General features: G+C 38.8%; 1 protein-coding gene across 2 annotated transcripts in view; it reads right to left on the minus strand.

Moving 5' to 3' along the window:
• Nucleotides 1-6,090: 6,090 nt before the first annotated feature.
• The window catches only part of Rab3c (RAB3C, member RAS oncogene family), a 270,979-nt gene continuing 261,948 nt past the window's right edge, over nucleotides 6,091-15,121 (minus strand). Inside the window, exon 5 of one of the 2 annotated variants that reach the window (XM_029563418.1) lies at nucleotides 6,091-7,937. In XM_029563418.1, the coding sequence (XP_029419278.1) occupies nucleotides 7,750-7,937 (188 nt within the window). In that variant the 3' untranslated portion in view covers nucleotides 6,091-7,749. The remainder of the gene's footprint in view (nucleotides 7,938-15,121) is intronic. The other variant, XM_008832828.1, reaches the window with a different exon arrangement.

A 15,121-nucleotide genomic window follows, 5' to 3' on the forward strand; every position in this document is an offset into this window, starting at 1 on the left:
AATGATCTTCCTGAAAGGCAGAATTATAGTTGGTGAGAAAAGATCCCTAAGAGATATCAGAATTGATGAAGGTTTTGCTGGATGTGGTTAGACCAGTGGCAGGGTGTTTTGCTGTGCCTGAGCTCATGGTTAAGGAGAATCTGAAGAGCATCCCAAATCACTACCATCAAATTCCTGAGCATTGAATGATGTCTACTCTACTCATGCATCCCCTTCATATCCTGTCCCTGTGGACTGCTCCTGTCCTAGACTATGCCAATGGTTGTTAAAGTGGTCATCAGGTCTCTAGCCTTCTGATACAGGAGCACATTGTTTTCGTGGAGTAGAGATGAATTGTTAATACCTTAAGGGTTTCTCCTTTTCCTATAGTCAAGGCCTTCGCAACTCTAGAACATTCAGGTTGGATAAAGTGCTATCCACTTTAAGAGATTGGAAATACTGGAAATTGCTTCTGTACTTAAGTCCAAGTTCACACATTTGATGCTCACAGCACTAAATCAAGGTGCATTCATTCTCTGCCTCCCATTCAAGCTCAATGTTTTGTGTAGGACTGTTAAAGAGGAAGATTATAAGAAGTAAAAACAGACATATATTGAAAGACTTTAAAAATTCATTAGACTAAGACTGAGAAATTCAGGAATATAGTCTCTTAGATATTTATTGTAATCTTCAAAAAATAAAACAAGAGAAACTCAAAGAACAAAAACCACTTTTCATACAGAATTCACATACAAACTAAATACTAATAGAGCACATACCATTTTTACACAATTAATTTCAATAATAATTAAAATTTCACAATGTGAATACGCTTTATAGCTTTAAACCCAGACAAAAGCTTCTGTGGACACATGAAGAGTCACAATATTTGCTATGCAGCAATTTTTAACTAAACATCACGATCACTATATGAAAACATTAAGTATTTTCTCAAGAAGAGTTCCACAGTGTCATCACAGAGAAGGAGCCCAAAGCGCCCGGTCACAAAGGAGAGTCTTTCTCTGTGCATTGTCCAAGGCCCTTACATAAAACTCAGAGTTACAGAAAAATCTGAGTACATGTCTGCCTGGGGGACATAAGATTAGGCAACATCTCAGGGTTTGGTACATTGGCAAATGTCTGAATTAACTGCTCAAATGTGACTTTGAAACAACTCGTGTTTGTGGCTGAGTGTGAGGCTGCTTAGCGCGGATGAATAATCAGCTTGCCTTTTTCGTGGAAACCAAAATGCGGGGAACTAAACTGAGTAATTTGAGGGTTTCAGTCTCTGCAACTGCCAACTCTGTTACCCTTCCATTCACGGGGAACACGCTGTGCTCCCTTGCATTTATGAGCTTGGCACAATCCTTCACCACTTAATTCTTCCTGGAATCCTGTCTGACCCCTTCACAGGGCCACCCTTCCCTCTTCCAGTCCTTACAGGTCCCCATTCTCTGTGTACCTGTATGCTGGCTTGATCTGCCACTTAGGGTCTACAGTGCACTTTTTCCTTATTCTCATTAAGGCAGGAGCCACACTTCCACCATGTCTGGTTCCCACATGTGCTGAGCACATTGGCAGCCAACAACTATGTGATAACAAATAAAACATCTAACCACACTCTTAAGTTATCATTCTGAAGTCAGCTAATCTGCTTCCAGTTTTCTTTTCATTATATTTTGGTGTAAATCTTTACTATCTCTTTTATCCACCTTCACTTGACTTCTTCAATGGGTTTTGAGAGGTGAACAGAACTTCCAGCGCACTACAGTCTAAATTTGGGCCACATATTGCCCACACAGTCCAGTATCACTTAATATGATTGGCACTCCTCACATGTCAACTTCTGGTCAGGTGCCATAGGGAGAACAGAAGGCTTTACCGTGTACTGATAGCCATGGCATCTGGAACCAACTGCACTCCATCGTTTTCACGGACTGAGTCATACTTCCTAAGGGTATGACATTGCTTAGCTAACTAAGCACATGAAAAAAGCTGAGTACAATATTAAAATGAGGTTTTACCTTAAAAATTGACATGGCAAATAGGAAATTAAAGTGGTGACCAAACTTAACCTTTAAATAGATAAATATGTTGAACTTTTGATAGGCCAGAAACTCATCTGAATACACATCTGTGAAGTTCCAGACCAACAGGTGTGGTATTGATTATAGGCAGGGGGTTTATATGTATATGATAAAATTCTAAAATGGATTAAGGATTCTGATTTTTACTTTTTTTAATATCACCATTGTGGACAATTGAGAGTTAAAAGCGAATATAACATTATCTACAAACTAAAAAGACTTTGATAATTTTAAAAGTTCCCAAGGTTGACATTGCTAAGCTTTCAAACAAAGTACAAGATTAAGTAATAATAAAATACACACACAAATACAAGAGTCATAGTAGACAGAACATGTGGTCAATTTTTCTGAGAAGAAAAAGTAACTTCTGCATGTGCACATTGTTCTTAGATATCTAAATGAATCGCTTAACACACTCTTTTAAGAAGACTAAGGAGAATTCTGAATGATAGAAGTGAATACTTTTACAAAACAATCTCACAGTCATTCTATCTTGAAAACAAAGCCCACAGTTCTAAAAAATCAAATTGACCTGTATTTTCAGATACTAAACGTTTGGTCGTACAGGGGAAAAGTAATTTTAAGTAGGCACAGAGGAGTTTCACATGACACCGAGAAGATATTTACTGTATAAATTGCACCACTAGACAAATACTAGAAAGAAATAATTTGAATAAGTACACGGCCATCACAGCATCTCACACATTCATTAGAATTCACTTTCACACTAGTTTATATACACTGAGTAAGTCATTAAATATTGCACTTATTGGCCCATGAACCCTCAATTCTGAGGTGTTGAAAAATAGAAAACAAATCTATTTTTTAGAACATACGTCATGCAACATTTAAGACATTTCAGTTCTACAAACACCATTAAGTAGTTGTACATTTGGACAGTCCAACTGTATCACATCACGTCTGACATTAACAATATATTAACAGGAATTACAGGACAGTTCTCATTCACCATACTTCCTAGGGATGATGAAACAATGCATGAAAAACCATCATATTGACACAGCAGACAATCCTCAGACTTCATTTGGACAAGGAGTATGGATTCACTAGTCAGATATGGGTCATTCTCATATCCCTGAAAGGCCAAGTGTCTGTGGGGCTCATGTACCATCTGTGTCTGTAAGAACAGCATTCATGAACCTAAGCAATCCTTAGCCCTGAATGACATGAATATGATGATAGTTCCACTATGAAATAAAGCCACAGTAACTCTCAGTTGTCCACGATAAAGGGAAAATGAACACAACAGAGGTGAATGAAATACACAGGCAATCCCCTGCCTCATTTTCAGCAAGTAATAATTTATTGAAACTCCACCAATAATAGTTGCTGAAGAGAGACAAATGGTGCAACTTGACACTGTCATTCTGTGAGGATGGTGCTTTGAAAATATCCAAAAGAAAATTTAAAAACCTGAAAGGAGAAAAGAGCAATGTAAAGATAAAGTATAATGTGCCCCTTGGCTACATAATCTGATCTTAATACTCAAACCCTGGGTGAAGTTTTGAAATGATTCATTTCTGTTACCTACAGTGCTTGCAAAATATACTTTCTTTTTCCCTCTGTGTTTCAGAAGTCATTATGTGCATAGACACAGACTAATCAAATCCATGTGAAGAATCTATATGAGTTACAGTAGGTACATAGCAAAATGCTCCTTTTTCCCTGGACAGAGAAAGCACCATAGATAAAATTTTCCCTTCAGTAAAAAATAAAAAAGGTATTAGTGTTTATAAGTGTGTGTTGGGAGGGTTAATAGTCTATGTGTGGCCCAACAGTAAATAGTTTCGTCTACCATAGGGAGATAGTTGATTGGAGTGCCAAGCATTTATAGAAAGGTTTAAAAATACATTTACTTATGAAATTCCACTTACAATAGGTAGGTGTATTTTAGATAAATCCCCACAACCTATTTTCTAACTCCTTAGGGGATACTATATTTCTAGAATCCAGAGCACTTTAGGTGCAGTGTAGGGATAAATAATTTTTTTTCCTATTTGATCATACACTTTATCCAAATTTATTTTTTACCTAGTTTGTCCTAATTAAACACCAATACACAAAACACTGGACTGATTTTGGAAAAAAAATTACATAAACTATAAAGAATTGCAAAGAGCTGACTCTACTATCCAAAGATTTAGCACATCAGCAAGCCTTCACCATTTTACTGGCATACCACTAAAGTGCAGGTAGTATCCACTAATAGGCAGGATTAAGAAGGTTTGTAGAGACTGCATCATCCAGAGTGGCTTTTGAAAGGCCTCTGGAGTCTAGCTGCTCATGTGGCACCCTGACAGAGCACACTGAGTGTGAGTATGAAAGAGCAGTGCTCCCAGGACCTGCCAAGAAGACTTCAAATTAGACAGAAAGGGTTCCTCAGACAGATGGGTCAGCTCCTGATACAACAGGTCAAAAATACCTGATTGAGCATTCCAATAGTACTCTGAAGATGAGCAACAAACAGGCTAGCTTTTTGGTCTAGAACAGTTGGAGTCCTGACTTTAGGATCATTTATATCACAGTTTTTCACATGCAGTTGCTACCTCAGCGTGGTGAAGCTTGTCACAGTTTGGATACAATTTTATATAGTCCCACAAATGCCACACAAGTAACTAAAGAACTGTAGGACATTAGTAGTGCACTAAAATACATGTTGAATGAAACATGTCACAGTGAACCACTGACTATGAACTATGACATTAAAAGATTAATGTCACTTTACAGAAGCTCAGTGAACAATGGATTGTGTGTTTTACTTTAAGATCATTGTTAGCATAGACAGAGTTAAAATTAGAAGCTTAAACTGGCATCTAAAAAACGAGAAATGTGCTAAATAAACAAATGGCCTATAATGAATCTGGTTAAGAGTGAAGTGAGTGAAATAATTGTATTTTTAACTGAGTATATTGATGTCTTATACAGTCCAGTTGCAATTTTGTAGAATTTAGATTTCACATTTATCATGATAGTGCTGCAACTTTCTGCTTCTACTGAAGACATCATCACATCCCCCTTTCCAAAAACAGACCTCAGCACTTACTTATCAGACAGCAGGGATACTAAACTTGAAAGGGCACAGAAGAGGAATTACACAAAGCCCTTGCTTCTGATAGTCATTCGAAGGCCATCCTGACAGTAGAAGCTGTTCAGTGGGGGTTAATAACAGGGAAGTGAGTATTGAACGTCCTGGGGCAATGACACTAGGGCTTCTCAGCCATTCTCTCCTTTGATTGGCAGGCAACTAACATTGGGGTGCTTGATACTGTGTATGAGTGTGCATTTGGTTTTGGTCAGTTAAGTTTAACCAGTTCTTCAAGGGAATTTCCAAATGAGCAAACATGTCTTTTCCCTTTCTTTCCTCCCCCTCTCTCATTTTATGACAATATGCACACCAACACTGTTCTGAAATCATTTAAAATACTTGATCGAAACCTTTTACAGTCATTGTATATGTGTGAGGGAGGATGGCGTGGAGTTCCTTGCTTTATTGTTTCACATTAGATCGTAAAGTGAGCTTAACAGCTATACTACTTAACATGGCCACATTCTAGTTCAGGTGGCAGATATGAGGCAATGTTATACAGACTAATAACTACTGCAAATAAATCTGTCTTTATGCCCCTGCTCCTCTCTTTCCCATCATTTAAATTTCTTTGATTCTTGAATCTAGGTGCCTTACTAAAATCTCATAAAAAATAGCATCTTCTTGTCCTTAGTTAGTGAAGGCTTGCCCCTCAGGGTGACAAAGTGGAAATTTATTACCAATTTGTGAATCTAAAACTAAGAAGGTATGAAAAAAACATAGATAGAGTTTGGCATCTCACATGTTCTCTCCTGTGATTTTTACCTTTAAAGTTACTAATGATGTATAGAACTGAGTTCCCTAACTTCTAGGTATTCATTTTCCAGATATATAATATTGTGTCTATATCAGAGACTGGGATATTTAGACTAAGAAAATAATATATATATATATATATATATATATAATCATGCTGTCATATCTTTGCCCGACACGCTTGCACTGAATACCTTCATGAGAAATTTCTTTATTTTTGAAGGGAAGGGTGAATCCTTCATACAACCACAAAAATGGAGAAAGTTCACCTTAGGAAACTATCCTTCAAAAGGCATCAAGGGCTGCTTGATGCCTTCTGTAGATCCCAGCTGCAAATGCTGCTGGATGGTGGTAGAGGTCCAAATTTCTCCTGACATTCAGCACAGCAGGTAAGATTTGTTGTGTGTTATCTCTATAAGTCTTCAAGAAACCTAGAATAAAACCCAGGATGTTTGAATGGTTTTCTCCCTTGCTCAAACTGCTGTTGGGCTCCTGGGTGTTTCTGTAACTCTCAGTTCTAAAAAGTGTTCTCTGTGTAACTTAAGTGTGTTTAGAGACTTACATATTTAGGATGTGCTTAAGAAGTTTAAATATCCTGAAAAATGTTGAGTTGAAAGTGGTCTTTTCCTCAGTATGGAACCCACTGAAAGACTGTCCAAACAGCTTGTAATAGGTAGAACTTAGCTGAAGTTGGAGCAGAAAGCAGTGGTTGGGGAAGCAAGTCTACCTTTTACAGGGTAAGGAGCCCTAACAAGCTTCAACCTAGTCTCTAGTCCCATAACTGATGATGGTTTCAGAGAGGGACTATAATATTTTGCAGTGTGTGTTATGGACACAGGTCATGAAGGGAATGGCAGCCGCTCCAGCCATGGAGTTCTACAACTACTCACACAATTCCTGGATGCAATAACTGCTGCTCGACTGAAATTCAGTAGATACCTCCTCATGGGTCAGTGCTCACAAAGATTCAAAGTTGGGTAGACTCAGTGGAAAAGTAGTTCCCGGCGCAGGGAATTACTTATTTCCCCACTTATTTAAACACATAAGCTTAGATTATTGTTTAAATCTAGCTCGAATCAGGTTAATATTATTGACCTAGGAAAGTTGCAAGGGTCTTTAAAACAGTATTTTAACTCTTTTTCCTTTTTTTCAAGACAAGAGTTTTTTTGCTTTGTAGTCCAGACTAGCCTTGAACCCATGATCCCCTTAGACCTTAGCCTTCTGAATTCCAGGCACCGCCACCGAGTCCTTTAATTTCTTTATAGTCAATACACTCTTCAGTTATTAATAAAAGTGCAAAATAGGTATATTTCCTAATAATAAACGTCCCAGACCTGGTCTCTATCAAGAGCCAAAGTTCTACTTCATTTTCAGCTATGGTAAAGCAAATAAATTCTGGCATCTCCCCCTACTCACAACACACACACACACAAGGAATTCCTTGGTCATCGTCCATACAAGTGAATAGCATAATTTGAATCCATGGCACAAAAATTATTTGCAGTGAAATTATGGTCTGAGGTTTCAGCAGTAGCTTAACTGAGTAGAAATATTTAAAAGAAAAAAGTCTCAAAGACAAATAAATAAGTCACATGCAAGTACCAGGTGTTTATAGATTGATAGTCTTTACAAATTTAAGATCACATGTTTGCCACATATTAACACAATAAGTCGCTCAAGGTTTGAATGCATATATAGGCCATTGACATCAAAGATTTCCTTCAAATAATTATTAGGCAGTATAAGTGAAGGCTAATAAACCATTTATAAATGCTGTTTCTTGGCCACTGGAGCCCCTTGGAGCTCTTATGTGGGGAGACATTAGCAGCCACAGTTGGGCTGTGGTGGAGGAAGCGTTTCCTTGAGTCTTGTGCTCTGCTTTGCAGCAGTGATGGCTGGGTCGGTCTCCAAGCTCTCAGACATTTTATCACAGATGATATCCACAAGACGCTCAAAGGTTTGCTTGACATTAATGTTATCCTTGGCACTGGTTTCAAAAAACTCAAACCCTGGAGGAAACACACAGAAACACAGCTTGGTTATTTCACATTTAACAAATCTTGGTTATGGTTTTGAATGGTGATGTGGTGATGGAGAGGCAGTGATAGGAGGCAGGTTTGGTTTAGGCATGACAGGTGGGGATAAAGCACTACCCACTGATCATGAAGTATGAAGTAGAATTGGTGGTGCACATCGTATTTGTCTGTATGGATCCAGTTATGCTACCAGCATAGCAAATAGATTTTCTGAAAAGTAGTCGAGTCAGTAAAAGTAACATTAAGAATCCTCAACACCAAGTCTGACTTTATCCATTCCCTTCCTCCTACCCCTGGTCTGATGGTTACTCTTGTCATCTTGGATGGGTTGAGAAATGCCTAAGGGAGCAGTAAAGCACCGAGTGTATGTGTGACAGCTTGTCCAGAGACAATTACATGATGAGAATTTTGACTTATTCAATGAATCAAAATTATTGGTGGCATTATTTGGAGGTTGCATTATTTGGAGGTGGCAAGGAATGGGTGTGGGGTTTAACTGAATAAAGTACATTATTGGGGTGTATTCTCTGTTTTGCCTTCGACCATTTCTGAATTCCTCCTTTCTTTGCTTCCTGGCCACCATGAGGTGATTTGTTCTGCTCTGCCATGATGGACTGATTCTTTTGAAAAAATGAGCCCCAACAGACCCTTCCTTCCTTGGGTTGTTTTTGTCTGGTATTGGGTCATTACCACAAGAAAAGTAACTAATAAACCTGGCAAGCAGGCGGCCACTTGCATTCTTTCCTAAAACTGCCATTACTTGACATTTCATTCTTTTCCCATTTCCACATTCTACCAAAGTTTTAATTTTCATTTTCATATAAACTGGAGGTTAGAAGACGAAGACGCCCGTGCATTTTCTAATGAAAGAGACTGCCACGTTCCCACCCAGTCCTATTCTGACTTTTCCCGTCTTCCCTGCTGCTGCTGCCCAGTACATCTAACAATGGATTTCTAGTAGTTTCAGTATCTAATAGGACACAAGGTGGCACTAAAGAGTCACAGGACTCACCTTAGGCCTGCTTCAACCTTCTCTGGATATGGAATGCTGTTAATGAAACAGCCTTTGTATACCACTGCATCTATGTAGCGGGGAGTGATATTTTTCCATAGCCTGTTTTGTCTATGAGCAGAATGCTTTTGAACCAATAGCTGGGAAAAGACACTTAATAAATTTCAAATGAGCAACAACATTGCAAGAGGTTACAAATGCAGGGCCAATGTCACACTTACGATGATGGCCCTCGGAGGAAGCAGCTTAGTGTGCTGCCCTGCACACAATCCTATCATTCCATTGTTTGCATTCACATTCCACAGGATGCACTTGCCTGTCAGTTGCCATAGCAACTTCCCTACTAGACCAGCCAGAAATTGCTCTGGTCCATTCGAGGGATGTTGATTTAGGATGTGTTGGGCTGAACACAGAAAGCCTTTTCTAATCCATTCTCAATTTTACACCCTATAAATCCTTCTGGTTACATCTGGCCCTATCTCTGAGGAGACACAAGGATTCAATATGATTATATCAGGTGATTTTATTCTTAGCTCCCAGCACTGGGATGGGGGGTCAGGCAGCCTAATATTTCACATCCATGTCAAAAATCTCTCAGATAACCAAAGGATACTTTTCTTTTTTAATTTTTTTATTTACTATTTTTATTTTATGTGTATGTGTGTATTGCCCGCATGTAGGTAAGTGCACCTATGTGGTGCAATGCCCATGAAAGACAGAAGAGGCTGTTGGGTCTCCTAGAACTGGAGTTATGGACAGTTGTTAGCTGCCGTGTGGGTGCTGGGATTCAAACCCAGGTCTTCTGCAAGAGCAGTTGGTGTTCTTAACTGCCGAGCCATCTCTCCAGCCCCAGGATACTTATTTTCTTAAAGAGAATGAAAAGAGAAAATAATTCTCATGTGTTAAGATTTTGAATTCACACATGGTACTAAATGATTAGATGATCAGTCCGAGGTTGAATTTCAACTGCTACTCTGTTGTCAGAATCCAAATGAACTATTGTAGGACTTGGGAGGAGAAGCCATCAGAAAAGCAAGGTTCTACAAAATAGTGGAGATTATTTCCACCCATCTTTGGCTTGAATTTCTCTTTCATTTTCTTCTCTGTATAATGATCATCTTATTCTCTTAGAGTCAATAGATATTTCTTTACCTATGATAAGCCTTAGTCAGTTGGTGCTGAAGACACTCTCTTTCCTAATGTTTGCACAATCCATCTGGCTAGAGTTTCATTTTCCAAAAACTGGACCCAGCCTGGAGGAGGGCAAGTATTATCTAAATGATATCCTTGTTGCTTAACCATCACAATGCTTTGTACCTATTTGCTTAGAGGATGTTGCTTTTTTTCCAACACTAGTGGGAAGAGGGCTTTATGTCAGAGGAGTCCACTGACATGTAGGATCCTTGGATGAAATTTTGGAGAAAAATAATCCCAGAATTTGGGACAAAGCTAATACAAATTTCGATACAAAGTTACAGGATCAATCATATCATCTCTTCTGCCAGTACTTCTTTTACCTATTATTAGCATATTTGGAAAAGTGCTGAACTTAAAGCATATCCAGAAATAATTAGCTCATGTTGAAAAATACTGAACTTGAAGCATATCCAGAAATAATTAGCTCGTGTTGAAAAATACTGACTTACACAAGCCTTTCATCTGGATTTATGATGCTGATATATGAGTTGAGGTCAACATGATTTCTGATCACATAAGCCAAAATATCCTAAGCTTCCCTACCTTTATCTGGAATCCTAGAAATACATGGCTACTCAAGAGAGAGTACCTAGATCATCATGTTATGATAGCAGCCATTTCCCCAACATGGCTGATGGGAACATGGTGAGAGTGGGGGGTTACCAGCCAAAGCACACTGATAGTCCCACTGTCAACACTTACTAGGTTTTATTTTCATTTTAAGCATTTATTTATTTATTTATTTATTTATTTATTTATTTATTTATTTATTGTGGGTTGGAAGTGCAGGGTATGCATGCCTCAGAAGCCACCAAGTGGGTTCTGGATTGAACTCAGATTGGCAGGTTTGATTGCAAGTGTCTTTCCCCACCAAGCAACTCACCAAGCCTACCTACTCGGTTTGATATGATGAGAAATTTGCAGCTTTTGATACCCATTTGCATGATTTAAGTCATTTGCCTTGCCTGTTTTACAGGGTTATGAATCTCAAATGAGAAAATGTGGGTGAAAGTGCCAAGCAAACTGTAAAGTGTTATGATGACAGCCCCAGCGTTAGTGATGATAGACTGGCATTCATCCAATGATTACTACACCACAAGTAATAGTCAAAGTAGTTTGTATATTTTTAACACATTTCATCTATGAGCATGTGTCATTTTCTCTAATTTTCTGATAAGAGAATGAAGGAACAAAATGGAGGAGTGATTTGTTTAAACATTTCTTCCCTTGGCTAGAAAATGGGAAAGCCAGAATATCACTTAATGATCTGTAGCCTCCTCTGCCTTTCCATATGCCCAGCAGAAGGGAAGTACTATTTTGCTGCCATTAAATTATAAGTTCTATGTTAATTAATAATTAACATACACTTTTATCAATTAAAGAGATTTAACACTGTGGGTGAACCAATCAGTAGACTCTTTCTTAACAATTTAAGATTCATGATGGACATTGCCAAACTGCATCTCCATAATGAACGAGAGAAACATAGACACAAAAGGTTCTGGAAATTAAACTCCTTTAACATGACTAACAATGCAAGTTCATCACAAAGTACGGTGTTTAAAATAGTGAGATATCAAGATCAAACTCATAGTCATTAGTACTTTTAACTGTTTAGACTTAAGGAAAATGGGAGTTTCCTGTGTAGTACAGAATTCTCCATCCAAGTGAATCACAAAGGTGAAATCTTTGTATGAGAAGCCACTCACATTTTCCACCTGTGTCCTCGAGTGTTTAAAAGTCACAGCCTCACTCACAACCACAAATTCATCCCCTAGAGCATTTTTTCTTCTTCTAACTCTTTAGACTTTATGGTTGCTACACCCAGGTAACAGTGGTTTCACCTTAGCTATAGCGACATAGATTGCTTTCAGAAGTCTTTACCCTCTCATCCATATATACCAGCATCAGCAGGAAGTCACACATCAGTCAGTGAAGCCTTACAATCTTATGAAAGTTTGAAAGTTGTTTCCAATTTACTGTCCAGGAAAATGTGGTTCATCGAGGTCAAATAAGCAGCCCAAGGTCAGAAAGCAAGCTGACTGTTGAGTCTGACAAAGCTCTCCTGATAAGTAGGTTACTGCTTTAGCTTCCAGTCCTCGACACCTGTCACCCAGTCGGCATCATGTGCTATTAATAACTTCAGCACACATATGTCTTCATCGACTGAATAGTGAACTCTCTCAATGAACCACTGAAGTGTTAACCATCTTTTCTCATTCTTCCCCTAGCAGAACCTTTCCAGTTCCTCTCTGGCAGAGACAGTGTTGCTTCCTAATCAGAACACTGTGTCCACATTCAGCACTGCCTTGGGATTCCCCAGGTCTGACCCAGAAAGAATAACTACTGTCCTGTGTAAAATTCACAACAGGCATGCCCAGACATTGATCTCAACATGACCTGAACTCTTGCCTCTGTTCTTTTCTATAAAAGAATGGACAGGAGCTTGATGAGATTTTGTTTGGAAAAATGTGTGAACTATACTGAGGAAAAAAGGGATTATATAAAAAGTCAACCACTTTTTGATGTGCAAAAATTTTACTGAAGCAGACAACAGAGAGAGAGGATGAAATTTCACTCTAGGGGGTGTGTGATTCCAGTTGCTGTGATCAGGGTTGGAGGCCCCTGCATTAGAGATGCCTGAAATGAACCAAAAATTTAAAATTCTACCGCAGGTATCCTAAGCTGGAATCAGGGGCAGGAGAATTGGTTCTCAGGACTCGTGACTGAACAGACTGCCAGGGTCTCAGGCATTTTAAAGGCTTGGAAGCACTGTCCTCTATACAACTTCGTGCATAGCAGTATCGACAACAGAATGTAGAATCAAACCACATGCCCGCCAACCTAGGAATGGATAAACAAGCTGCAGTCTACACATGCAATAGAATATAAGGCAGTAAAAGGAAGGAAATACTGATATATGCTATTATATGAGTGAATCTTGAGAATGTTATACTATGTGAGAGAGGTTGGTTACAAAAAGAAAACACCATGTGATTCTACTCGCAGGAGGTACCCAGGAGCTAAATTAAAGAGATGGAAAATAGAACAACGGCTGTCAAGAGGTTGAGAGTAGAGAAAAGGGGGAACTATTTGACAGGTGGATTTTCAGTTTTGCAAGACTGAAAGAGTTCTGGATATTGGCTGGAAAGCATTCTGCATCTATTCAACACTATCAAAGTATACTTTAAAAAGGCAAAGAAGGCAACTTTTATATGTGTATTTTATATCGACTAAAAAATGATTCACTAGACTTATAAAGTGTCAGAAAGAGGTAAACAATGAAGCCTCTTTGGTAAACTGTCTAGCAGTTTCTCAAATAGTTTAATAAGCACAATAAATTAACTCAACAGTTCTACTCCTAGATACACACCCAAGAGAAATGAACACATATGCTTACATAAGACCTTGTACAGAAATGTTTATAACAGCATAAATTGTAATAGTCACAAAGTAGGAGCAGTCCAAATGACCATTAACTGATAAATGGACAAATAAAATTGCCATAGCCATATAATGGATTCATAGTGAAAAGTAATGAAGTACTTGTATAGTTTACAACACAGATGGATGTTGGAAAGAGTTCGCTAAGTGAAAGAAGCCAGGCATAGAGGGCCACATATGATTTCTTTGATAGGAAATATCTAGAATAGGCAAGTCTATAGAGAGGAAAAGATCAGTTGTTGTCTACAGGTAAGTAAAGGGAGAAGTGAAAGGGGGAATGGATGTTAATGGACATAGGCTTCTTTGCCCCAGTGAAGAACCATTCCAAAATAGATCCAAATGAAACTTGCATAGTTCTATGTATATAAGGAAACCATTGAATTATTTGCCATAGGTGGCTAAATTGTATTGCATATAAATTATATCTCAACCCCCCCCCCACATATTTAAAGCATCACTACATAAAATGAGGGACAATGTGTGATGTCCTGGAGATCTCTTCAGAAGGAAACCCTAAACTGTCCTGGAGAAACCATTCCAATTCCTGGCAAAATCTATTAGGGAACATCTCCTACCTAACAAAAGTACTTTGTCTGGGTGTTTAAGTCCAGCTCTTTTTGCTGTGGCCCCAGTGCAGTTGAAAGGGCAGTTGACTACTTTTGAGGACACTGTAATACATGCTAGTGAACATGAGCATCAAAAACTCTGGGCTTTGTGGCTGATGATAGGGGCATGGTTCATTGGCATAGTTCTCACATTTCTCTACTCTGATCCTTGAGGTCTTTGGAGCAAAGCTCAGGGAAGTCTGGTGTTTTTTCAACCTGATACCTACAGGGCAGCAAGCAAGACCACAAGGCCCAAAACATGCTGTTCACCAAGGTGGCAGGCTCCAGGCTGTCACTCTGCCATTCGAGGGCACTGCAGTGTCACAGCACCACACTGTGACTGTCCTGTGTTAGAAATAATCAGTTCCAGTACTGACCATTGAACTACCTCTTTCTCAGCCCCTTTGTTCAGCATTTTTATTCAATCTTATAGGTATATCTAAATTCCTTCCCACACGTTAATAGTCAAAGTACAATTTTTGCTCTTTTATTTTTCACCCCAGCAAAGTCTTGAACTCCATTTGTGCTCTCTGATCTTTTAGGTTTGAGAGAAAAAGCATACTACCTATTTAGTTTCTTGGAAAGTAACTACTAAAATCAAACTGCAGTAGATAATTTTCATTCCTAACTGTTCAAAATCTATGTTCTTGTCTCTTTCTCCACTCCTAAATGGGAGCTTCCATTCCTTGATTCTAATTGCAGCGCTACTGTCTCTGTCTTCCTTTCCTTGTGAAATCAGATGAAGCAGAACTGCAGGGAAAGGTCAGTATGCTGCCAGGTGGGTGGCAGTTGGGGCAGAAGCAAGGATTCCTGAGCAGTGGGAGAAACTCATATTAGCTGATCCCATGCTGGACCCCAGCCAAGAAACAGACTTTACAAGAGGGAGGGATAAGGTTTTA

This window comes from Nannospalax galili, unplaced genomic scaffold (genome assembly GCF_000622305.1).
Source record: "Nannospalax galili isolate Female #2095 unplaced genomic scaffold, S.galili_v1.0 scaffold1016, whole genome shotgun sequence".
NCBI classification, from domain to species: domain Eukaryota; kingdom Metazoa; phylum Chordata; class Mammalia; order Rodentia; family Spalacidae; genus Nannospalax; species Nannospalax galili.